This window comes from Mesoplodon densirostris, chromosome 5 (genome assembly GCF_025265405.1).
Source record: "Mesoplodon densirostris isolate mMesDen1 chromosome 5, mMesDen1 primary haplotype, whole genome shotgun sequence".
Lineage (NCBI taxonomy): Eukaryota > Metazoa > Chordata > Mammalia > Artiodactyla > Ziphiidae > Mesoplodon > Mesoplodon densirostris.
Window position 1 is genome coordinate 112,920,767 of NC_082665.1, and position 25,558 is coordinate 112,946,324.

General features: G+C 38.4%; 1 protein-coding gene across 2 annotated transcripts in view; it reads left to right on the forward strand.

Moving 5' to 3' along the window:
• Positions 1 to 1,241: 1,241 nt before the first annotated feature.
• CCDC50 (coiled-coil domain containing 50) overlaps positions 1,242 to 25,558 on the forward strand; it is a 65,166-nt gene continuing 40,849 nt past the window's right edge. For both annotated transcript variants that reach the window (XM_060099292.1, XM_060099291.1), the window contains exon 1: positions 1,242 to 1,373. In XM_060099292.1, coding sequence (XP_059955275.1) covers positions 1,325 to 1,373 — 49 coding nt within the window. In that variant the 5' untranslated portion in view covers positions 1,242 to 1,324. The remainder of the gene's footprint in view (positions 1,374 to 25,558) is intronic.

Consider the following 25,558-nt stretch of genomic DNA (forward strand, 5'->3'; position numbering starts at 1 on the left):
GCTATCGTGGTAACATCGGAACACATCCTCTTCATCTCTATGTCTTCTTGTCTTTGCTTGTGTCTTCAGTTTGGCTTCATTGTCTACTAGGAAGAGCAAACCCTCCCCACAAGAAATAGAACGCTTATCTGTCCTTCTTTATATAATAACCCCAGAGAAGTATTTTGCTTGACCTGTCTTGGTCACACACCTATCCTTAGATGAATGTATGTGGATGAGGGAGGAAGCTTGCTGATGGTGGAGAGGTTCTTCGGTTGTACAAGCTTGTGAGAGGAGGCCCTCCTGAGGAGGGCTTCCCATAGGGAGGGAGAATTCTGTTGCCAGGAGATGCAGACAGGAGATGCTATTTCGGGGAGATAAAAATGTCACAATTATAGACCAATGTGTGACGTGCCAGAAGAGAGAGATGTCTGACACACGTTGTTATCACCCTCAGAACCAAAAAGTCACACTTGGTAGACATTCATGCATTTCTGATGAATGAATGACTCAGTTCCCCAGGCTGGTTGTGAACACTCTCTTCTCCTAACTGGCCCAGATTTTGATCAGCTGCTCTTTAGTTCTGTACGTTGCAGTAGAGGTTTTTAACGCCCATGTATTATCTTTCCTCTAATCCCAGGAGGCAAAGAGTGCCCGAGAGAGCCAGTCTCACAGCAAAGCATCCTGTGGAAACAGCTCACAGAATGGGGACTACACCGGCGCCTGTAACGACTGTGTTCTGGGGGACCCGTGCGGCGTTTTTGAGGAAGCCTTCAGGACACAAAGCCCCACACCGACAGACGCGACCCTCCGTCGGGAGGGAGGCAGGGTGCGGGGGCGGGGGCACCGCCGGGCCCCAGCCTCGGGCGCGCGTCACTCGGCACAAAGGAGACAGCAGGGAGGCGGCCGCGGGAGCTGATCTGCACTCGCCAGCCACTCGCAATTGCGGTTACAGACCTGCAGTTCCCCTCCCCCTCCCCACCCAGGCCCGCCCGCCCGCCTGCCCGCCGGCCTTTCTGTCTCCTCTCTCCCTCCGTACCGGCCGGCCCGGGTCCATTTCCGGGCTCTGGGTATTTGGTATCGATCAGGGCTGGGGGCGCGGGAGCAGGTGGCTGCGGCGGGGCAGCTGGGCCGCCAGCCTGCTGCGCCGGGGCCCGTCTCCCGCCGCCTTTGTCGCCAGTCCTTGCCCGGCGGCCCGCTCTGTCCTCTGGGCCCGCGCGCGCTGCCGGCCGGACTTTGCGCCGGGTCGGGCGCCGCTGCTGCTCCTGCTGCGCTCCGGGCCGCGCTCGGTGCCGCCGGCCGCCGGGAAGCGGGAGGCGAAGGGCAGCCCGGAGCCTGGGCCAACATGGCTGAAGTCAGCATCGACCAATCCAAGCTGCCGGGAGTCAAGGAAGGTAGGGGCCGGGCTGTGGAGCGCGCGCCGGGGCCCCTCCGGCTCCCAGCCCAGCGTCCCTCCCGGCGGGGGCGTCGTCTCGGCGGCCCCATCGGCTCTCGCTCGGCGCCCACCTGGTGCCGGCCCGCCCTGGCCGGGAGGGGATTGAATTCAGGCTCTGCTGTGGGACCTTGGGCAAGTCACTTTCGTTCTGAGCCTCAGTTTTCTCCTACATAAGGAGATTGTGGGAGAGAGGTCTGCACCACCCTCATCAAGTGGTTGTGTAAAGGTTCTCGGGAAGAGAAATGCCCTTAGTGAATGCTCCAGAGCTGGGCACATCTGACTTATTTCTGTTCCTAAAAATTCAGGCCCAGTCTAGCTAAGTTGAAGGCTAGGAAGTGGGGAGGGATTGACGTTCAGTTCCTTGTGGAGCCTTTGTTTTGAAACTTGACTCTTTCCCTCCTTCTGTCTACTTTTCCTAGCCCTGCGTCTGGCTGGCTGACTTTCCCACCTTCCTCCAGGTTTAAAAGTTTAGTCTGGGCACTGCCCAGCGCGAGCAGCGGATGGGAAGCTGCTATAAATAAGCATTTTCTCACAAAAAGCACTAAGCAAAGGGGAGCAGGGGACTCACTGTGACCTTGATTTTTACTGGCTCCGTATACTGAGGTCCAGAAGAATCAAGATTGATTAGTATTGGTCTGGCTTGGCTTCTAGCAAGTAGCCCACTGACTTCTTGTTCCTCGTCTTCATCCAGACCTAGTATTTTTTTTTTTTTTTTCAGCTGAGATCTTGGGTACTGGATCGCCTTATCTTTAGTGATCTTTGGCTGTTATTTTGACCTTGGGCAGCATGGAAGTCCCAGAGTGCTATCCGGGCTTGCAGAGATTGTCTTTATAGTGGATGCTATTTGTTTCAGCTGACTCTTGTGGTCTTAGTTGTTTTGGGAATATGGAATTGAAAATAAGAATCTTTGCTTTCTTGGAACTGCGTGTTTCATTGCCAACCTGATTTGATTCAAAGGGGCTTGTGTGTGCTCAGGCTGACCCCAGAATCCGAAGAAAGCTTGATTGCTTTATGTCCCAGAGCTCCAAACACTAGGCGATTTTATGTAGAATTTTTTAATTGGGCTGGGCCTGTCCTGTTGTTCCTGAAGGATGTTAGAGCTTAGGCCTGAGATTTTTATCAAACAGTGGTTTTCAACCTTTCAGTTCCTAACCTGGCTTTGGTGAAGATTCTGGCATTCATATGTAAATGAACTTTTCTTAACACTGCCAAGTCTGGAGCCTGAGTGATAGGAAAGGCAAATTTACACTTTGAAAGTCCAGGTCTTTGAGATTGTCCTTAACCTTTCTGGTATGGGAGAGGGAGGGGGAGGGGGAGGGGAGGAGGAGGGAGAGATGTCTCTAGAGAAAAAGTGATCCTTGTGTAGTATGTAGTGCTTCCTTGGGGGTGGATGAGGAGTAGGATGAGAATTGGAGTTCAAACACAGCCTTAATATGTAAAGTATTAGTCAGGTAGTGCTAAGATTTTACCCAGCTCCCTATATGTCAGTGACCTGAAACAAACTTGAAACTCACTTTCTGTGTATGCATTTATATTACTCTTAGGTCTTCTGGTTTCTAACCAAGACATGAATGGTTTATTCTAGTATATTCTTTCTTAAGGGTTTCCACAAACACTTTCCATCTGTAAATGCAAAATTTTTCCATTGCTAAACTCCGGAGTTTAACACATTTGGATTGCTTTTATTTTGCACAACATGGTGTTTGGCAGTCGGGTTTACATGATATGGTAAAGTGGTAAGGAAATTTATGTGGCTGTTTCATTAAGTTAGAATTAAGTATTGATTTACTTTGAAGGTGGTCCGAAATTGTTGAGAAGATTATTGTCTTTGTAAGCATCTGATTTTTCTAGTTCAAAAATCATCAAAGGAAGTGATACACTATACTAGGAATGTGCTAATGGTGGTGTGATTTTTGATCTGGGAAGTATTCACATCGAATAAAGTGTATCTTTCCCTAATAGAACTCTTAATTATGGCCAGTTGCTCCCTAACGATGTTTCTGGACCCTAATTAAAGAAAATAAAGTTGGTGTCCATGATTGGGTAAAACATACACAAACATTGAGACTTCTTAATACTGAAACTCCAACTCAGTTTGAAAAGGAAGTTTAGTAATAATTTGCTTAATATTCTGGCACAGATTTTTAAACTCCAGTTTTAAAAATCTGTCTCCTCTACTTCTCCTATCAATCTAAACCTTTATATACAATTACAATTTGGGATCATGGGGTAGATTCCAATAGAGATTGAGAAGAATAATGCAGTGGATGTCTGTCCCTTCTCACTGCCCTTTTCTTTAGGAGGGGATGGGGAGCCCTGGGACTTTTGTTGTGAACTTCTCAACAGAGGTCATGGGTAGCAGCTGACATCAGGGAAAGAGACTATTTGAAAACTTTTTTTTTTCTAGGTTAAAATCGAATGCCTGCTTATTTAGTTTTAAGATGGCCAAAGATAATCGTCATTTGGGCAGACCTTAAAAAATAAATAACTACAGCAGTATTTTTACTTTGGGAAATCTCTCTTAAAATAGGAGACAAAGGGACATGTGTGAGTTCTTATGCAGTGAAAAGAATTAAGTCTAACTAAATGTCAACACACATCATTATTTCTGGTTTAAAACCATATTTGGAACATCTGAATACTTTTTATAATGGAAATACTGTTGCCATTGTTTAGTAGTAATGCTTTATTTCTTCTGAAACGTTTGAGGTTCTCTGCAACAAGATTTGAAATAATTCTCAGCCACTTTTTTATCAGTAGATGTGTAACTCAAATGCATCATGCAATTTGTGAATGCTAGACAAAGGTATTCTCAAATAGACAAAGGTTCCAACAATATTCCGGAAGTTTTTTAGTTTAGATCAGAGCTTCACCCCCACCCCCCAAAAAAGAGCACTTTTCATTAGTTAACAAGCTTAGAGTTTTGGTAAATTTTAGCTTCTTTGCTGAATGTTCTTTCTGAAACCACAATCCAGACTCCCCACTTTTTTTTGCTCTCTCCAGTCTGATTCCCATCTCTCTACTTAGTTTTAATTGCTCACCAATCACTAATCTTGCCCTTTCCCCCATCTAACAGAGGTTTTACATTATCTTAAAGTTTTGGTCTGAGTGTTGTAACCTGTCCATCAAAGCCATTTCTAGACCCTTTAAAGTTTATTAACCCCTTTGCAGTTTTTTAGTCATTAGTGTTTTCCCACTTTTAGCCATTGAGCACTTATGTATCAACCCTCCCATCTTCTACCAGGGCTAACCTTTTTTCTTTCCTTTCAGCAGTAAGAAATTTTAGTATGTGTTATATATCCTTACTGTCCTTCAACTGGAATTTTCCACCATCTCCAAAGTTAGTTAACTCTGTGTGTATGCAGGCACGTGTGCACCTGAGTGCAGTCACGATTAGCATCTGAAATTGGTGCACTTGGCAGAGACATTTCTTGAAATAAAGGTAGCTAGCTATTCTGAGAGCAAATCCTTTTTCTTTAGTGAAAGACAAAAGTTAATACATTTTCAGAAATATGCCTAGAAAGCACTGATTCATTTTAGGTCCAGGACACCCCAGTGGCATAATGGGGTAAATTAAATTAATGGCATAAATCCAGAACTTTAAGGCGAAGGATACAAAATTATGTCTGGTGCAGTAAGTGAACCAAGTAGTCCCAGAGATCTAAAGCATATCACACGCGCACGCACACTAGGTATCTAATGTGATGGTGGTCTCTGAGAGGTGCATTATCTGGCTCCAGGGCAAACTCACTTTCTGTTTTCTTCAAAATTCCACAGCAGTTTTTTTGTTGTTGTTGTTATTGTCTTTTAATGAGACCTCAGCTAGATCTTGAGTTAGGAGGTTTGTGTCTTGCTTTTCTTTACCCTCATCTGGCTTCAGGTCTTTCACATAGCCAGCAAAGATTCAGCAAATATTTGAATGTGTGAATGAATGAATGAGTAAATCATGAATACTAGATGCTCCCTTTTAGTTTAGGAATCCTCTCTCTGGCATAATTTCATATTCCTTCTCAGAGCATAAGCTCTTTTTTTGTATTTTATTTTATTTATTTATATATTTATTTTATAAATTTATTTTTATTTATTTTTGGCTGTGTTGGGTCTTTGTTGCTTCATGCAGTCTCTCTGTGGTTACAGCGAATGGGAGCGACTTTTTGTTGCTGTGCACGGGCTTCTTATTGCAGTGGCTTCTCTTGCTGCAGAGCACGGGCTCTAGGCACACGGGCTTCAGTAGTTGTGGCAGGCGGGCTCAGTAGTTGTGGCGCACGGGCTTAGTTGCTCTGTGGCATGTGGGATCTTCCCGGACCAGGATTTGAACCCTTGTCCCCTGCATTAGCAGGCGGATTCTTAACCACTGTGCCACCAGGAAAGTCCTCAGAGCATAAGCTCTTAAAGGACAGAGATAATGCCTTTTAACCATGGGCATCATGTATCTTAGTGCTGCTATTAAATTTATAAAAATTTTTAATCTATTTTTCTAATGTTTTTCCTTCTCTGATCTTCGCTGTGGTGGAGAGGCAGTCCTGTAGAGTTCAAGGAGTTGTTGTAAAGAACCCTTGAAATACCATACGTGCACCCAGAATGCCTCTCACATAAGGGAAAAAAACATCTTTCAGTTTATTGCTATATGCAGGTATGCAGTACCTTCTTAAATGAATCAGTGATTTTTAAAAAATGAAATAGCTGTTAATTGTAAAATAAAGATTATCTTAATGATTTGAGAAATGCTTTTTTTTTTTTTAACAAGTACATAAAGGACAACTTCTCCCTTGTGGGAAACTGTAAAGTTAATTGCTATTTTAAAAAAAAGGATCTCAGAGTAGAAAGCATTAAAAACCACTGATCTAGGCCAGCCAGATTTTCCAGATGAAAATCTGAGAGCCAGGATGGGAAAGTGAGTTGTATCAAACCGCTGAGGCTAAGTATCTAAAAATTGTCACATGGGGCCTAGAATTAGAAATGTTCAAAACTGAGTATTCACACAGCTCAGTCTTCCCTGCTCTCTCCTTTCCCACCTTCCCCTTCCTTTCCTGTCTCCTCCCTTCCTCTCTCTTCCTTTGTTCCCTCTCCCTCTTCTTCTCTTTCTTTTAAATTATTCTGTAGATGCATAAGAATCATTCCTCATGTATTTCATTAATACTGTCATTTAAAACAGTGGAATAAAAATAATGAATGACAAAACAATTCCAGAGATTTTTCTCAACTTATTTTAGGGATAATGTTTGATATGAATGTTAATGAGTTAACATAGGTTTCATTTTATTTTTTAATTAAAAGCTTTTTTTTTTTTTTAGGTTTTTATTTCGATCCAGCAAATGAATTACTGGATGAACTACAGGAAGTCATACTCCTGCCTCAGTGTTTTTTTTCTACCTAGAAAATGCATTTCTTCTCTGGTACACTCAGCTGAAGGGGCTAATGTTTAGAGGCTTGGACATTTTAAGAAGTTTAAACATATTAGGGAAATAAAGAAAGCCATAGGCTATGGTCTTTTCTCTAGTTCTTTTCAGGAACATAAGAGTTTTGATTGAGATAAATGAATTTTTGCCTCAGTAACAAAAAAGCAGTGTGCTACCACAAAACTTAAGTAAACTCTGCTTGAAATCCCAGTTCTCTAAGTACAGGAGTGTATTTTAAAATTAACTAGCCTGGGCTTCCCTGGTAGTGCAGTGGTTGAGAGTCTGCCTGCCGATGCAGGGGACACCGGTTCGTGCCCCGGTCCGGGAAGATCCCACGTGCCGCGGAGCGGCTCGGCCTGTGGGCCATGGCAGCTGGGCCTGCGCGTCCAGAGCCTGTGCTCTGCAGCGGGAGAGGCCACAGCAGTGAGAGGCCCATGTACTGCAAAAAAATAAAAATAAAAATAAAAATAAAAAATAACTACGACCTATAAAGGGAAAAAATAAACCTTATCACAACTACATTTGCAGTTTCAGATGTAGCCACTGGAAGGGCTGTTGGGTTAATGTTTTTAACTGATGACCTATTTAAAGCTGTCCTGTGCTTCAAACCTGTAAAATTAGGATACCCTAGATCCTAAATAAGACCTACAAAGGAACATTGGTCTTATATACCTTGGGAATTATTTAGATTATTTATTCCCAGATGTTTGAATTTAGAAACCAGTACAAAAGAGTTCCTAGATACTACTTTTAAAAGGACACGACAAACATGCATACTCAAAAGAACTATTTTTTTGGTCATTATTATCAATAAAACACATAAACACACACATTAAGATATGTAGGTCTTCACATAATAGTTGGTAACCATACACTGACATAAAAGCATTGAAAACTTTCTGATAAACCAGAACCAATGTAAAACCAGTCTTGCTTGTTGTATATCAGTGTTTTTTTCTTTTTAGTCAAATTCATTGATGTGTAATTCACGTACAGTAAAAACTCATCCTTCTTAGTATGCAGTTCTGAGTTTTGACAAATGTATATAGTCTTGTACCCACCACAGCAATCAAGATACAGAACAGTTACATAACCCCCAGACTGTTCCACCCTTATCCTTTTCCCCACCTCCACCAACCGTTGATGTATTTGCCATCCCTATAGTTTTGCCTTTACAAAAATGTCATATACATGGGATCATCCAGTAAGTTGCTTTTTGAGTTTGGCTTCTTTCACTTAGTATAATACATCTGATATCATGTATATATCAGTAATTTTGTTCTTTTTTATTGCTGAGTTCCAGTGTATGGCTGTACCACTATTTGCTTATCCATTCGCTGGTTGACGAACATTGGGGTGTTTTCACTTTTGGTGGTTATAAATAGTCTCTGTAAACATTTGTATACAGGTTTTTTTTTTTTGCGGTGAACATGTTTTCATTTCTCTTGGGTAAGCACCTAGGGTAGGATTACTGGGTCATATGGTGAATGTATGTTTAGCTTTATAAGAAACTGCCAAACTTTTTCAAAGTGGCCTGTACCATTTTGCATTCCCACAAGCAATGTATGTGAGCTACAATTGCTCTGCATCCTTGTCTGCACTTTACATTGTCAAGATATATATATTTTTTAATTTTTAACTATTTTTGAAGGGTTTAAATTCTGGTTTTGTTGTTTCATAGCTGTGTGATCTAAATTTTAACAGTGTAATATTATCTTATGTGGCTTTAATTTGCATTTCTCTAATGACTAATGATTGGAGCCTCTTTTCTTGTGCTTATTTCCTATTCTCATATCTTTTGTCGAAGGAGTGTGTGTTCTAAGCTTTGCCTTAAAAAAAATCAGACTGTTGTCTTTTTATTGAGTTTTGAGGGTTCTTTACATATTCTGAATTCAGTCTTTTATCAGATAAATATTTTGAAAATGTCGGTGGTCTTTAAACCTTGGTGCAACATTAGGATGATGTGGGGAGCTTTGCTATAAACATATTCCTGCCCTACTTGATATCAGCTGAATCTCTTGGAGATGATCCCAGGAATCTGTAGTTTTTTATATCTAGATTATACTCTTGGACTTACAATAGACATTTGGAACATATGACTAAGAATACTGTGTCCACCCTAATGCAGGGATTGATCCTACCCTACTCTAATTTTTTTTAAGCTTTTGCATTGGCAACTCATTTCTTTATCAGGGTTAAAGAATGGGCAGCATTTTTTTTTCCTTTTAGTAATTGAAATTAGTTCCTCTAAGATATGGCCTATGGCCACCGCTTGTTTTTATACAAGTGAGCTGAAGACAGTCTTTACATTTTTTAATGATTAAAAAAAAGGAAGAAGAATGTTTTGTGACAGGTAAAAATGATATGAAATTCAAATTTCAATGCCTAAAGTTTTGTTGGAACATAACTTTGCTCATTTGTTTACATATTGTCTGTGGCTGCTTTCATGCTGTGGATGCTGAGATGAGTGTCATTGTAACAGAGACTATGATCAGCAAAGCTTAAATTCTTTACTATCTGGTACTTTGTGGAAAAACAATAATTTCTTTGGGACCATTTCAGTGAAACCGTTTAAAAAACTTCCCTATTTAATCTTTTTTGATATTTCAGTTATCACTATGAACATTTATCAAAACTTTTCTTTAATTATAGTGGTGCTGTCAGGGACTATTATTGGCTGAACTCGTGTAGCATGTTTTATTTTTGTAATGACTTTTAAAAATACAGGCTTACATCCTGATTTTTATTTTACTTTTTTTAAAGAAGAAAATGTGCTCTCCATATACATTTCTAGGGACTTCACAATTGATTGTCAAGGTAGAAATCTTATGTAAAGTAAGAATAATCCATATGCCAGCTCTGAATAAGGATCTGTGGGGCTTTCATGAGTGAAGTGCATGAGTAAACAAGTTCAACTTCTAAAAAGTTTGCTTATTATTCTTAGCTTGTTACTTGTTACTGGCTCTCTTCAAAACATGTTACGAATATATGCATGAATGAAGTGTCACTTTGTCTTCTTGGAAACTTGTATCAGAAGTACCTAGGTTGATTAACCACTAAACTTTGAAGGCTTAGTGTGTGATGGGCATTTCTAGTCCTGATACAGCTTCTCAATGACCAAACACCAGGGGAGTCCCCACTGGACTTTTTTGGCTTTTATTTTTCTAATGAGTCATAAAGACTGAGTCACTTTCCATTAGCATTACTCCAGGACTTTTAACTGCATATAGTAAAAGCACGAATGACTTACAAGGATATCTTTCCCTCTTCATTGCCTCCCCATCAATGAATTTTTTTGCCTATTGACTATATAGAGGAGTCCATGATTCACTTTAGGTACTAAATTCACTAATTTTTGAGTAGCACTTCCCACCAAATACTTTAAAATATTAGCTTTGTCTTTCATATTATGAAATTCAGCAAAATACAGAATGTTATGGTTGGCAAATACTTTCAAAATGGTTTTATTGTCTAGATGGGAAACCAGAAGTAGAGGAAGAGAAACAAGGAACTTGATTAAGATTCATATCCTCTCATCTGCACGTTGAGTTTGGCCTGACATCTGCCAGCAGCTATTTTGGAAAGGACTGTGCACTCTCAGTGTCTGCATTTACAGATCACTTTCTGGCTTTGCTTACAAACGGTTCCTTATCCTGCCAGTGATTGCTGGATTCTAACTTGCCATGTCTGCTTCTGTTGTTTTCCCAGTTTTCCATGGTCAGACCTCATTATTTTAAATTGGGCTTTAGTGTACCCATGAAGCATTTCTTCTTTTCTTTTCCCCTTGTAAGTTACCCCATTAAAACTCCACAGAGCTAATGTTTGAAAGATCATTTTGGCTATGTGTGTATATTGGAGGGGACAAGCTGGAGGTTTAGAAAATGGTTAGGGAGCTATTATTGATAGACTCCAGTTTACTGTGCTTTTTTTTTTTTTTTTTTTTTTTCTGCAGTACGCGGGCCTCTCACTGTTGTGGCCTCTCCCGTTGCGGAGTACAGGCTCCGGACGCACAGGCTCAGCGGCCATGGCTCATGGGCCCCGCCGCTCCGCGGCATGTGGGATCTTCCCGGACCGGGGCACGAACCCGCGTCCCCTGTATCAGCAGGCACACTCTCAACCACTGCTCCACCAGGGAAGCCCCGAAAATTCTACTGTTAATTAGTTAGTTTTCTTTTTGTTTCCTGTTTATTGGTTCTCCCCATTTATTCCCCCTGAATGTGGAGAATGGGTGTTGAAAAGATTTGTGCAATTGAAGGGAGGTAAGAAATGCACACATTTCTGATTCCTACTTACTTGGCTGTATGTAATATAACTGTCATTTTCTTCATCTTAAATAGAGTAGGAGGCTACCATTTTACTCTGTACATTTCTGCTGTGTATCTTTTAAGGAATTGAGCTCCTCCTAGAATTATTTTGCAGTATTTGCTCTTGTTTACTGATACATTAAATAATTTGTCCAGATTGAAAGCAAGCTTGTATAAAATTTAACTTAAGCAGACTGACTTCTTTGGAAAGGGAAGTACTTTGAACCTAGACTTGTTAAGCCTTGGTTTCACATCTCATCTTTCCTACTCATTTGATGTAAGGACTCAGAGAAAACACTCAATATCTCTAAGCTTCACTTTCCTTATCTGTTTATTGGAGATAATATTTACTATGTCTAATATATGGACTTTCCATGAGAGTTAATTGAAGAAATGGATATGAAAGTATTTTGCAAAATGCGGTGTTATGCATTCAGTCTCAGTGATATTACTGTTCAAGTTACCCTAAAGTACTCCAACTTCTCCTTTTTTCCAGACCATTGTTATTTGAGCCCTAATCCTCTGCATGGTATTTCCTTCTATACTATCTAAATATAGTATATTTCTATCCTCTCACCACCTCCCCAGGCCCAACTCAAATGCTGATTCTTTGTTAAGTCCACCCTGTTTCTTTCCTGTGTATCTCTTTAACTTACTTCCTTAAGCAACATGTCTCATCCTCTGTATTGGTCTGTAAGCTCTCTATCAAGACAAGACTGGTAGCTGACTGATCTCAGTACTTCTTGGGGATCCTTACACATAGGAGATACTCCAGAAAACTTGTCAGAGTATCTGACAGCTTATGTTCAGTGGGCAGACTGACCTGAGCTAACTGAACTAATGACACTAGAATAAGAGCCATGATTATTTGCATGAATTCACTGGGATAGGAATAGAGGATTAGAAGCAATCGCTTTTACTTTTTGTTGCATGAAATTTCCCCATCTATGAAATGTCTGTAGGGGACTGATTGGTGTTAAGGTTAACTCAAGGCCAAAACACATAGTAGGCTCCTTTGGAAGCAATGATTTTACCTGTTTATGGATTGATTTTAGTTAAGTAAGACCCTGTTCAAGTGTGTACATTTTCCAGGATTGTGATATGGTATCATTTTGTTGCTGTTACTAAAGGATTCAGTTAGTTTCTTAGATGGTATTGGATTCTATTCAGAATTTTTATGTTTACTGTTTTCTCCTTTAGATTTATTTTTAGGTAAAGGGGTCAAGGTTCTTATAAAGTTTTAACTAAACAGGTCACATGTAACGTATTTTTTTAAGTTCTTGATTATAGAGGTCCTGACTGTGAAGAATCTGAATATTTTGAGTTGGAAACTAAAAAGATGAATGTGCAGATTATAAACCTGGTATGGTTTATGATCAAGAGAGGGTGGGAAAGCGTGAGCAAAAGACCTCAAGAATTTTTGCTTTGGGGGTGGATATGTTTAATTCATACTTATTTTAGGATGGTTTTCTAAATTAGGGCATACTGCTTAGTCTCTTTCAGCTTCATATGGTGTATTAGAAGTTAACACTGTTTTAAAAACATACAGTGCTACAAAAACCAATTTATACTTCTAGGTAGATATTATAGCAGTTTTTTAAAATCATCAAAATGACTTTGAATTCTTAAACAAGTGAGACAAGTGAATCAATTCTCTAGAGCAGAAAAGTATTTGGACAGCTTGTCTTCCTGTTCACAGATGCAGGCTGCCCCTGATTTTCTTTCACTTCCTCTTCAGGGGAATTACATGATAACCAAATATACTACAGGATAACCAAATATACTATACTGAAGCCAGTTTCAGTAACAATACATAGAGAAATCCAAGGCATTTAGAACACATTCTAGTTGAACTTAAATTTGGTGATCTTCAAGAAGACTTCTGAATATTGAGGGTGTTTGCTTTCCCAGACTGTACTCTGTTCATCTGGCCCCAGGTTAACCTTTTAGTAAATAGTACAGTCCACAGTTGCATTCATTGGACAGTAAATGATAACATGGTCTCATTTTACCATGATACTGAAGGCTCTGTGAGAACTGCTAGTTGAGACAGGATGTCTACCTTTTTATAAGTCACTAGATTGAACAAAAGGTTACTTTAAGATTTATTGGTAGTTAAGGCTACTACTATACATAAAATACGATGGATAAAAGCAGATGTTTGCCATTTTGTATGGTAGAAATGGTAAAACCAACAACAACAATGAAGAAAGCAATATTTGGTACAGGAGAAAGTTAACATAACAGTCATCCTGTATGGATAGTCTTTTATATTGGCTGTGGTTATGACGTTTTAGATGATGTGTTTGTATCCAAGAGACAAATATATATTACTTATACTGAATCGACTAAATTTCATACTACCCTATATCTAAGTTGGAGGAGTTCTTAAAAATAATTTGGACTGTTTCCTTATAGGTCAGGACACTGAGGTTCTGATTTGGAAAGTGACTTGTCAAAGGTCACTTGGTTAGCTGCTGACAGAGCCAGAACTAAAATTCTGACCGGTATCTGGAATGAAGAACTGGGCTGTTTGTACTTCAACCTGTTTGTTCCTTATATGCTACAATAAGGCCATTATATTTCTATAAATTGGGAAAGAGATATCTACATTTCTTATAGTAAGATACCAAAATGCCATGTGGATTTGGCAGAAAGCTTTTACTAGCGTATTCAAGGAACAGAAATTAGGAAAATTCATCTGGTTTTAGATATGCTGTATTTTAAATTTACACGTTAATATTTTGTTTAGATTTTGATGGCTGCACTTCTTCTCAACAGTCTACTCTCCTACCATTCTTGATGGTGATACTTTGATGATTCTTCTATTTTAGTAAATTATAATTACATGACTTTCACATAGAATTCTACTTTGCTTTCTAATCCTGGACATTCAACTGAAAAAAGTTTGGAGTGGTGGAGCTTATTAAACATTCTAGACACATTGATTTCCTTTTAACTCAGGTGCACAATGCGTATGTATAGCAAACATGTTCTCCCTCATGAGAAAACATATGAAGTTAGAAAGAGCTATTGAAATGTAGTCAGCTGTTGATTATATTGTAATTTCTTGCCAGGAAACATTTCCATACATTCATAAGAGGAAGTAGTGATTGCTTATTCCATTATAGATTCTATACTACAGAAATGATAGATCTGTATTAATCAGGGACTTAGTGGGACCTGACTAAAAGAAGTACTTAATAGAAAATAAATAATTATAAGAATTCATTAACTCTGATGATGCCAGTAATAATTGGAAGTTCCATTTATTGAACTTCCTTTTACTGAGTGACAGATGTTTTCTCTGGCCCTTCACTTACCTAATTTAGTCCTCACAACATTTATCCTCATTTTGCAGATTAGGAACCTGAAGCTCAAAGAGATCAAATAACTTGCCTAAGATCTTTTAGCCAATAAGAAAGCAATATTTGAATCCTGATCTGTATAGCTCCAAAGTTGTTTTTTCTTCTCTGAAATACTCTTTAAACATTAGGCAAAATCCAAATCAGAACCATGATGCCATTTTATGTACTCTGTTCACTTTTGTATTGTTGAAGAAATCTTAGCTTCTTTCTTATTGGAGTTTATTACTAAACTTCAGTTTTTGCTTCTCTCTTCCCATAACACTAACTGAGTGTCCAGCCTTCTTTGGTAATAGAGAACCATCAGAAGTTCACATCTAACTTAAATACCACAAAGGTGAATACAGGTTTCCTTCTCAAAAAGAAAAGAAATAAAGTAAAATATCCCCTCTGATGAACTGCATGGAGAATCAAAGTGGTTGACAGAATCCCTTCTTAAAATCTATGCACAACTCCCTGTTATCTGCTTAGCAAGTTTCTGGGTGTACTCTGGAACACAGGCTTGTTTTTTCCAGTTTGCTGTTGGTTCATTATCTTCTTCTGTATAGAGTATTTCTAGGAGATGAAATCTGCTTTTAATGTAAGCCTGCTTGTAAGAGAAATCTCCTGGTCTTCTGGGGAGGCATTCCCCTAGTAAGTGTAAAAACTGAGTTGATCCTAGGAATGTACCCATGATCTCAAGATACCTTTTAGAAAAACACAGTCTAGTCAGTAAACATAACCAATTATTGAGCATATGGCAGCATATCAGAGTAGAATTCCAGAAATCTCAAGACTTGCCCATTTATTTTATGTGCATACTTTCAGATTTACATTATCCAAGATTACTGGAAATGAGTGTAGAGTTCTGACAAATGGTTACCACAGTGGAACTGTGAGTGTTGCAATTTGCTTTATGGGAACAAGATGGTAAGAGAATATTTTTCCCATACCTACTTATCCCATGAGCAATTTTTTAAGTTTTTTTTTAATTTTGAGTATTACTGTGCTCTCAATCTTTTGAAATTGAAATGAGTTTACGAATCCTAATAAGAAAGAAAGTGCTAGCTAAAGTATCTACTTGCAGAAGAGAAGTCGAAAGTTCAAAGATAAATAGAACTTGCAGTATCTAGTACTTAAGGAAACTTGTCATATGAAGCCAATAAACCAAAATGGTTTTTCTTCCCTTGGTGTAAACTTGTACTTAAGTTGGCTTGATGTGATCTTTTGGGTTTTAATGGGCATGACTGGGTTTATCCTGCAGAGGTTTAAGGAGATGGGTGGCTTTTCTTTCTAGGCTAAGGCAAACAGAGAAACCAAACCATTTGAGGGCTGCCAAACCATCTGAGGGCTTAAGTGCCAGGAAAAGTGCCATTCAAATAGAGGGACAGAAGGTCGGAGTTTCTTTAGGGATACATGGGGTGAAAATAAAAGAAATAAATTTTTACTACCAGGATATTCATAGTGGAAAATTGCTTTGAAAAAATTGTCTGCTACTGCTTGTCTAAGGGTTTTTACCCTTTTGAAGACCCCTGTGGTTATCAGTGGCCTATTGTTTTCTACATAGAAGGTTTATCTCCATCATAATAATTTGTGAGTACTTTTCTTAAAAAAGAAAATTTCCTGCAACGCTTAAGTACTTACAGTTGTTATTATTACTCTCATATTACAGGGGAGCAAATGTAAGGGATATTAATTTGTTCAAGATTATTCATCTAGTGAGTGTTAGAGCCAGGATTAGAATCTAGGTAAGCGTACTCTTGGTTATACTGTAGTACCTCTGTATGCAGTAAGTATTCACTGAATATCTCATTACCAATGCTCTGTGCAGTGTACTACGGAATTCTAACACTGTTTAAGAGTTTCATTTTTTTGTAAGTGTAATATTGATAGTCATCTTTCTATGTTTAATTATGAAATTTTATAAATCTATTTAGAAATCAACTGAATCATTTTAAAGCAGGAGTGCTTCCTTTTTAATCATTTTTATGATAGTAAGAGTAATTACGTATTTAACTGCTGTGTAAATTCATATATTCCTGAATTATTCTGAAGTGGAACACCCATGTAAAATATAATTGTTCTTTAAGGAAGGTACCAGAGACAGTACTTTTAGGAGAAGACTCCTCTGATTATGATCGGTTTAATTTTACAAGCCAATTGAAATTCACAAATGCATAATTTGCTAATGAGAATCCACAGTTCTTTGGTAAATGATCTGTAAGGTATTAGAGATCTGGTAGGTTATTCAGTAGTAGTTGTATTTCACAGAATCGAATTCCCTTAACTATATTGAATTAACAGCTCACTTTCCTTTCCAAGAGAATATTTGTTCACTTTGTTTCTGTGACTGTATCTGCACAGTGGTTACTTGATAGATGTACAACAACTCTTATTCTTTTCAACCGGTTGAGGTTAGCAAAACTACCACCACCTTAAGGCTGAGAAAAAAGAAGCATAGGAGAAATAATGCACTCTGAAGTTAAATCAGTAGCTACTACAAGGCTAAAAATATATTCAGGACCCTTGGTTGTCCATACTGGCAAAGCGAGTTATATCTGTTGGTTAAAATATAAATATGCATTCTCTCTCTCTCACACACACACACGATTAAAATGGTTTTAAATGCTGCTGAGTGGTCCAGTTGTCTAAATTGACACTGTCCTTTCTGTCATACTGTGATTATTGTTTAGGGCAGTGTTGTCCAACAGAACTTTTGTGAAGGTGGAAATACTCTGTATCCCTCACTGTCCAAAATGGTAAGCACCAGCCCCATAAGGCATTTAGCACTGAAAATGTTTTTCATGAGACTGAGGAACTGAATTTTTATAATTTAATTTTGGTTAATTTAAAGAAATAGCTATGTGTGACTAGTGGCTACCATATATGGTGTGAAAAAAAATTTTGTGACCCTAGTGGATAGAATAATGATGGTTGGATAGAACATACAGATTTGGTTCAGTTTAGGGCAGTCTTTTCTAATACATGTTCCATCCAACATTGGACCATGTGAATGCACCTCACTTGGGGTTTTGGAGAGTTGTAATTTTTCTTGGGTAACTTTTTTCTTCTGTTACTGCCAACACAAAAAGGTTTGGCTTCAAAGCACCAGTCCATAAAGTTTATGCCTGTAGCCCAGGAAGCTTGTGAGGTTGTTTGTGTTTGTGGGTATTTTTAATCATTTATGAAAACTTGAGTCAGATATTTCCTAATGGAAAGTCTTATCTCTATCCAGCAGTTCTACAAGGATGAGTAAAAACTGCTGTTTCCACCTGCTACTTTCCTTCCCTTTTTCAGTATTCCTCTCACCCTCAGTCTTTTACCCTGTCTGATGGAAATTTCTGACTCAGCCAGTTTCACTTTTCCAATAAGTTACCCAGTTACTCTGTGGTCTCTGATAATGATGCAGATGGTCTGTGATATTAAAGTAGTACTTCTGATTTGAGGACTTATATTATCTCAGCATTTTCAAAACCACTTGCCTGCAATCTAGTGTGTCTGTGGTTAGCTATAATATATCTCCTTGCCAAACAAGTGGTTTGGGTTACTGGGGCTTTCATTTAACTTGAATTGGGGGGATTAGGGGGGAAAAAAAGCTCAGGAACCTATTTTGATGAATTGCATCAGAGTTCAATGTTGGGATTAAATCAGTTGTTTTGCCTTTTAAAATGTCTCCTTACTGAGCTCAGTCTTGTTCTTTTGTTGAAGGTGTGTGCATATGTTTGTGTGTATGTAGACACGTGTTTAAAACTCATGCTTGAACTATTGAGTAGTATATTATATAACTCAGTGTTTTCTACTTAAGTTCCAACATGGTGGCTGAACTTGCTTTCGTGTTTGGTACTAGTAAAACATTTCTCTCCAGTCAGGAACTGGTGTTATTTCTCCTTTACAATAATGAGAACTGAACAGCTTTTCATATTTCCCTGATTGCGTTGGTTCTCAGGAAAATCAGATGTAAATTTGGGGTCTTATGCAGACTTTGTTTTTGTTAGCATACATTTTTCCTTAAAAAAAAAAAACTTATTCTCTAACCTTAAGGAAACAGTATAATTAAATTGAATCCATAAACATTGCTACTGCAACTTATTTTCTCCTGTAGTAAATATTTGCTGTTTCACTGTTTCCATGCTTAAATTAGATTAAAAACATGTATTTTTTTATTATAAAATGTTATGCAAGGGATTATAAATAATAAGATTCCATTTCATGTTAGATAAATTGGAAAATATAGAAATGTTTTAGAAGGAAAATAAGCTACATTATAGTCCTACAGTACCTGATCAATGTTAGGATTTTGATGTTTATCTTTTCTAGTATTTTCTAAATAAAATTTAACTTGAAAAATCAAGTATTTCACCTATAGTCAGTGTACACTATAGAAAGGCTCAGAAATCAGCCCTGGGCTCTGCCCATATCATGGCGAGTACCTTCAGGACTTCACCTGTGCATAGCCCATATAATATGCCATGTGGATGGTCATCTATGGTGTGTATAAAACAACAGACTGAAGAGTACCAGTGGTTTTTACAAAACACCCACATACACTGTAGGGAATGTGAGTGCACTCTGAGGCTGGAACTAGGACCAGGGATGATATCTATAGATTGGCAGGTTTTGTCCTTCCACAGACCATTTTATAGTTACCCGAAAGGGAACTGTGTTGAAAGGAAGTGGGCTTCCTGTGGTTAAATATTTATGAGGAGTCCAGATGATTATTTGGACAGGATAAAGCTGGACTAAACAACTACTCAGACCCTTTCTGATAATCAATTTCTATAATTTTAAGAAAGTGATGAATCAGCACCTTTTTATGAACAGTGACTGAAATTTAGAAATATTTGAGGAAACTTGGGAACCCAACCTGTCATCTAGGGCCTTATTATTTTCAGAGGTATTTTGGATTAAAGCCTCTTGATGCTCTAAGACATTTTAGACTTCTAACCAAGGTGGTGACTTTAGCAAATCAGATATTTGGTAGAACTTTGCAGAAAATCCTGGGTTATACTGTTCTGGTCTTTGTGGAGCTTTTTATGAAAAGGGGAGCTTTCTATCATTTTGTAATGTTGATGGAAGGATAATTAACCCTGAAAATGTCTTTCTGTTACTAGATTTCTCAGGACTTTTCTCTCCTCCTACTTTTTTTTTTTTTTGGTTCTGTCATCCTTGACTTGTTTTTCATTCACCTTTTATTTAATTTATTAACATTTTCTAATTTTCAGGACTATTTGGCAGCCTGCAACTATAGAGGACTTCTGAGGACATGAGCCAGTTTTATCAAACAAATAGCTCAGGGGACTAGCTCCAGATTCTGAAAATTCATGCCAGCACCTTAGCACACAGTGCATTCTGCTTTAAAATGCCACATACATCCTATGTACCCTGTCAGGCTGTTTAGCTTAATAAACATGTCCTCATGTATACAGACATTTTTCATAGCCCTGGGGTCTAATCTTGGAAATGCCACATATTTAACTATGTGATCCTTGGCATGTTATTCTAACTTTCAGAGCCATTTTGAGTGATGTACTTAATTGTCCTCTAAAGGAACCAAGAATTGACCACCTGCCTGAGTGTACAACTTTTCTAGGTGTTCTAGGAGTCTATCAGGTAATTATCCTTTCCATTATAATACATCTGAAATTTGGGGTGTTGGGAACAGAAACCCTTTATTGTCATTTAAGGCATTGTGGGTAGATGTGCAGCTTCTTAGCTTTGTTTAGGTAAGCTGGAGAATGTGGAAATGCAAGATTTCATGGTGCATCATTTATACTAGTCATTGTTTTTCTCAGGAGCCCTCCTTTCCACAAGGATTTATTTGAAAACCATCATCCCAGGCATTGAAATAAATATTGGAGAGAAAATGATCCATAAGATTTTTCCTACCTTTCAGGATCTTGAATGTATAATGGGGAAACAAATGAGTACATGTATTTATATGATTAGTTCTCCAGTGTTATATTTACTACATATTATGAAATCACTGAGGGGAAGAAAAGCATAAGTAAATCTGCTGGGTGTGTGAGAGCATCAGTTGTGATGGTTTTGGTTCTGTGTCCTATAGGATTGGATTAATAGAGAAGTAACATTTGAATGAGGTTTCTGAAGGTTGATTATGAATTTTTTGAGAGTAGAGAGGAACCGCTGGCAGATAGAAAAGGGTTCTTATGTCCATCATCTGTGTAATGGTGACCAAACTTCCCTCAGACTTGCAAGACTCCCCAATTCTCTGTGTTTCACACCCACACCAACCACCCAAGAAAAACATACACCAAAACCAATAACCATAAAAATCCCCAAACAATTGAAACAGTGGTTAATGATGCCCCAATCATTTGTACAATATATGGAATGAAAATCTATGTCTTTCATAAAAGAATTGCAGAAATCTGTGTGTACTTTGTGGGTAGTTTAGTAAGGGGGGATAATTATACTGAGAATAATAACTACAGGAAGGTGGATCTGATTTAATTATTTTATAGATCTGTGCTCAGAAGGCTCTTCTATCTCCCAGACAGATGGAGTAACCATAGTATATTGGAAAGAACAGGGCATTTGGAGACTTGATCAGAAAAGTAGCCCTCCCATTGGCTACTTTAGGAATAAAGTAAATGAGTATGGAACACCTGTGTTGTTTACCTCTTTAGCATCAGCCAAAATTAGCTATTTCCTCTGTCATACTGTATTTCAATTTTGTTCATTTCAACAAGATGAAATTATAGACACTAAAAGTCAGAGAAGGATCAAAGGTTACCTTTCAGTTATGCTTTATCCCAATAAATTAATTGCTCAAACATTACTTGGGTATTATTCTTATTGTTTTCAGCTTTCTGCCTGAAAGTGGGAAATTTCAGTTGTCAGAGTGACCACGGGCTCAGAGCTGTGTTTGTTGTTTTGGGGCTCATAATTGGGGCAGGTGGTTAGCAGAGTGTCTCCATTCCATAGCTGAGCATCTCTAAGAAGCTCTCACTGATGGTGGTGGTGATGGGGTTGGAGACTGGTTTTGGTGTTGGTATTAGTGGTGGTGATGTTGACATCATCTTAGTCCCTATATATAAACTTTCCTGGGGCTGAGAATGTGGAAGATTTGGCATTAGGATGAGGTCTATTCACAGTTTACCTGCATCCCATTTCTCTTCTACTGAGGCAGTTTTATTAAAGCTTTTAATAAAGGGAAGAGACTTCTTTAATCGAGTAGAGAGACATTTCTCTTGTAGGGCAGCAGACAAAGGCTTAGGGGTTTTACCTATGTTATCATTTCTTAGTTAAAATTGTCTTTAACAACTCTGAGACACATTAGTCTGAATTCATTAATACTCTCTTACCAAGGGGAAGAAAAGCCATTGATTTTGGATGGAGATGGGGGAAAGTGGTTAGATCCCAAAGGGAGATTTTCCTTGGAATTTCCCACTGCAGTTACTACCTAGGGTTTTTCTTATAGGTCATCTATGAAATACTGTGCAAAATTTTTTTGTCCTTGCTTTTCAGAAGTGAACACAGGCCAACCGTGATAGCTAGAGACTTCTTGGGAGATAGTGAGACCAAGTAAACTATGTCCATTTTTATTGCTCTGTTTTAGGACCTTGGAACCCACCTTCTGAACACATGTACCACCCTTACCTAAATTTTATTTCATCCTCAATTTCAAATAACCTAATGCATATTTGTATTATTTTAATTAGTATTTAATAATATCACTCTTTTCTGACATACTTAAACATAGACCCATTTCTTCTAGGAGTTCTTTGAGCAGAAATATTGGAGGCCAGAAGAGCTCAGGTTGGTTTGCAATTCATTTGCTCATTTGTTGGGTTATCTTGGTCAAGCCAGTTTATTTCTCTGAGCCTAGTTTCCTCATAAATAAAATGAGGATATTGATAAAACCTTCAGACCCTCAGACAGTTAGGAGGAATAAGTGTGAAAGTACATTGTAATCTACAAAGTGTTATATCAATGTCAATTGCAGTTGCCTATCATTACCAAACTTTTCAAGACAAAATCTGTGTCTGGAACATCTTCCTCATTCATAGAGGGTGTTTCCATGTGTACAGAAGAAAGGAAAGTAAGCATAAACCCAGCTCTCAAAGCAGTGAGTATGTATTCCATCTGCTACTAATAGCATTTACACTAAAACAGAATAATTCACAAAATTATACCAGAACATAAAAGGCAATACAGACACAGTTGAAAGAAATAGTTTCTAGTGAATGTATTAGTAATCCAGGCTTTTTTTTTTTTTTTTTTTTTTCTTTTTTTGTACGCGGGCCTCTCACTGTTGTGGCCTCTCCCGTTACAGAGCACAGGCTCTGGACGCGCAGGCTCAGTGGCCATGGCTCACGGGCCCAGCCGCTCCACGGCATGTGGGATCTTCCCGGACCAGAGCATGAACCAGCGTCCCCTGCATCGGCAGGCGGACTCTCAACCACTGCGCCACCAGGGAAACCCAATCCAGGCATTCTTATGTGGGAAGAAGCTTGCTCAGTTTTCATAGCAATTTATTTTCAGAAAGTTTGGGGATGTGGGTAAAAAAATGACAAAACAGGAATGACTTCTTCACTCATCTTCTAGTTTGTATAGAGTTAATTCGTCCCTCTGCTAAGAACGCTCACCACTTCTGCCCTAGGAGTTTTAACCTTCCTTTGAGGTTGGTTTTGTATGTTAACTACTTTAAGGTTTCCTGATACAGCTCTGCCAAGTCACCCACACTCCTTATACCTACCCCCAGTTCATAACAAGCACAACTGCTCCACTTTTATGCCCTCAAGGAATTTTCTATAGGTCTTTATAACCTTTATTAAATTTTATATCATGCTTATTTACCTTTCTGTCAACTCCACCTCCCTGATGGCTTGTAAATGACTTATTCCTCCTAATAATAGAATTTAGCAAATGTTTGTTGAATAACTGTGTTTACTAGGTGCGTACTATGCCATTTGTTTATTGAGGGGGATCCACAGATGAATGAGAATCATCTTTCTCTTCAAGGAAAATAGGTGGGAGGTATATACATCCTACTTCCCACTCCTGAGACTTGCTTGCCTTAATATAAACGAATTCACTGTATATATGTACATATCTGGATTTTAAAAATCACTAAAGCTCTGTTCTTTTCATGGGAAAGGGAGAGGTTTCTAGTTTTTATTTGAATGTCTGAAAAATTTTACAAGTCTCTGTGATGCTGTCATTAACGACAGAGCTTAATTCTGTTCATAACATTGTTTTCCTCCTGTCTATGGAGCTCTGTTCTTTGACTTTATTGACCAGTATTTCTTCATTTTTTCTATTAATGAGCATCTCCTGAAGTCCTACTTTATGCTACATCCAGCACTAACTGTGTGGAAGGTGTAGAGATTGCAGGGCTGGATGGGAATGGAGAATGATGGGGTTGGCTTAATGGCAAGAAGATAACCTGAGATTAGGGTGAATGAAAGTGAACATAGGAGGGAAAACGTTTGAGAAGTGGCAGGATAAAAGCCCAGGGTCCAGTAGTTCGTCTTAAATGTGCCTGCCTGGAAACGTAGTGAGATGAGTTTATGCTGTTTATTCTCAGTACTGTTTATAGCCGTTTGCTTCAAAGTAGAGTGGATTAGAGGAGGAGCAAAGCTCCTGGCTTTGAACTTGTCCTGGCTGAGAATTGTTTTCTGTAATTCCCAAACTGGTTACTGATTTGCAAGGTGGCTGGATGTGTGACTTTCCCAGGTTGCATTAGATTAGCATTGCAAAGAATACAGAGGCGGACTCTGAAAGCAACTAGAGTGGATGCATAGGAAATTATGGATTAAGTAAGTAATATTTCTGCATAAATGAGGCAATATATTTGGAAGTTTTTAGTAAACTTTGAAGGGCTAAATCTGTGTATTGACAATACGATCCTGTGCATGTATGAGTGTGTGTACATCTTTGTAGTCATGGAAGATCTTCTAGGTTCTTTTCTAGTGCAGGCCTTACCCATATTTTGTGGGTACCAATTCAGCCTCTACTGTAATAAGATTCAGGGTCAAATCACAATAATTAAATATACTTCAGCCTTGCTTTTTACATATTAAGAAATAATTAAGAAGAGTCATTATTAAGGTAATCATAAATTCACAAATTCCTTGGTGTATTATGATATGTCAAATGAGTCATCATGTTTATGGTTTATTTGTGCTGCTGCTGAATAAAGATGTGAATTTTAAAAGTTTGTATATTTAGCTGTAGAATTTAAGTGCAGTATATGTAAAACATTACAAAAAGCACAGAAAATATAGAAACCCAGGAACCTATCACCTAAATTTAATAGATGTTAATATTTTGCCTCACTTCCTTCAGTCTTCTCTAGTTTGTTTGTAAAGCAGTGGAATAGCATATATATATATATAGTGAAGGCACACCTGCCCCTTTGCTTGTGTCTCTAGGGGTCACTATGTCAGTACCAGATATTAAAAACATATATTTTTACTACAGGTATATGTATCCTTAAACATTATTATTATTATTTTTTAATTTATTTATGGCTGTGTTGGGTCTTCATTTCTGTGCAAGGGCTTTCTCTAGTTGCGGCAAGCGGGGGCCACTCTTCATCGTGGTGCACGGGCCTCTCACTATCGCGGCCTCTCTTGTTGCGGAGCACAGGCTCCAGACGCGCAGGCTCAGTAATTGTGGCTCACGGGCCCAGTTGCTCCGCGGCATGTGGGATCTTCCCAGACCAGGGCTCGAACCCGTGTCCCCTGCATTGGCAGGCAGATTCTCAACCACTGTGCCACCAGGGAAGCCCACTTAAACATTATATTTTTAATGTCATGCTGACTGAAATAAAAAAAAACATGAAATTATTGCAGTTATTCACATGGTTATCCACATGGAAAACTGTAGTAATTTTGTAATTTTTATTTTATTCAGCATAATATTAAAAGCATATAAAATATATTGTTTTGGCATACCTTTCTGCTCTAATAACATAAGTTGAAGTGGCTTTTAAACTTTTTAAAATATTCATTCTGAATATTTGTTTTCTGTGAACTAAATACATACGTGTCTTAGACATTTAATTAATTAATGTCAATCAGCTAAGTGTTTTAGAGAATGCATGTTGGTCAGCATAGAATATCTTCTTTC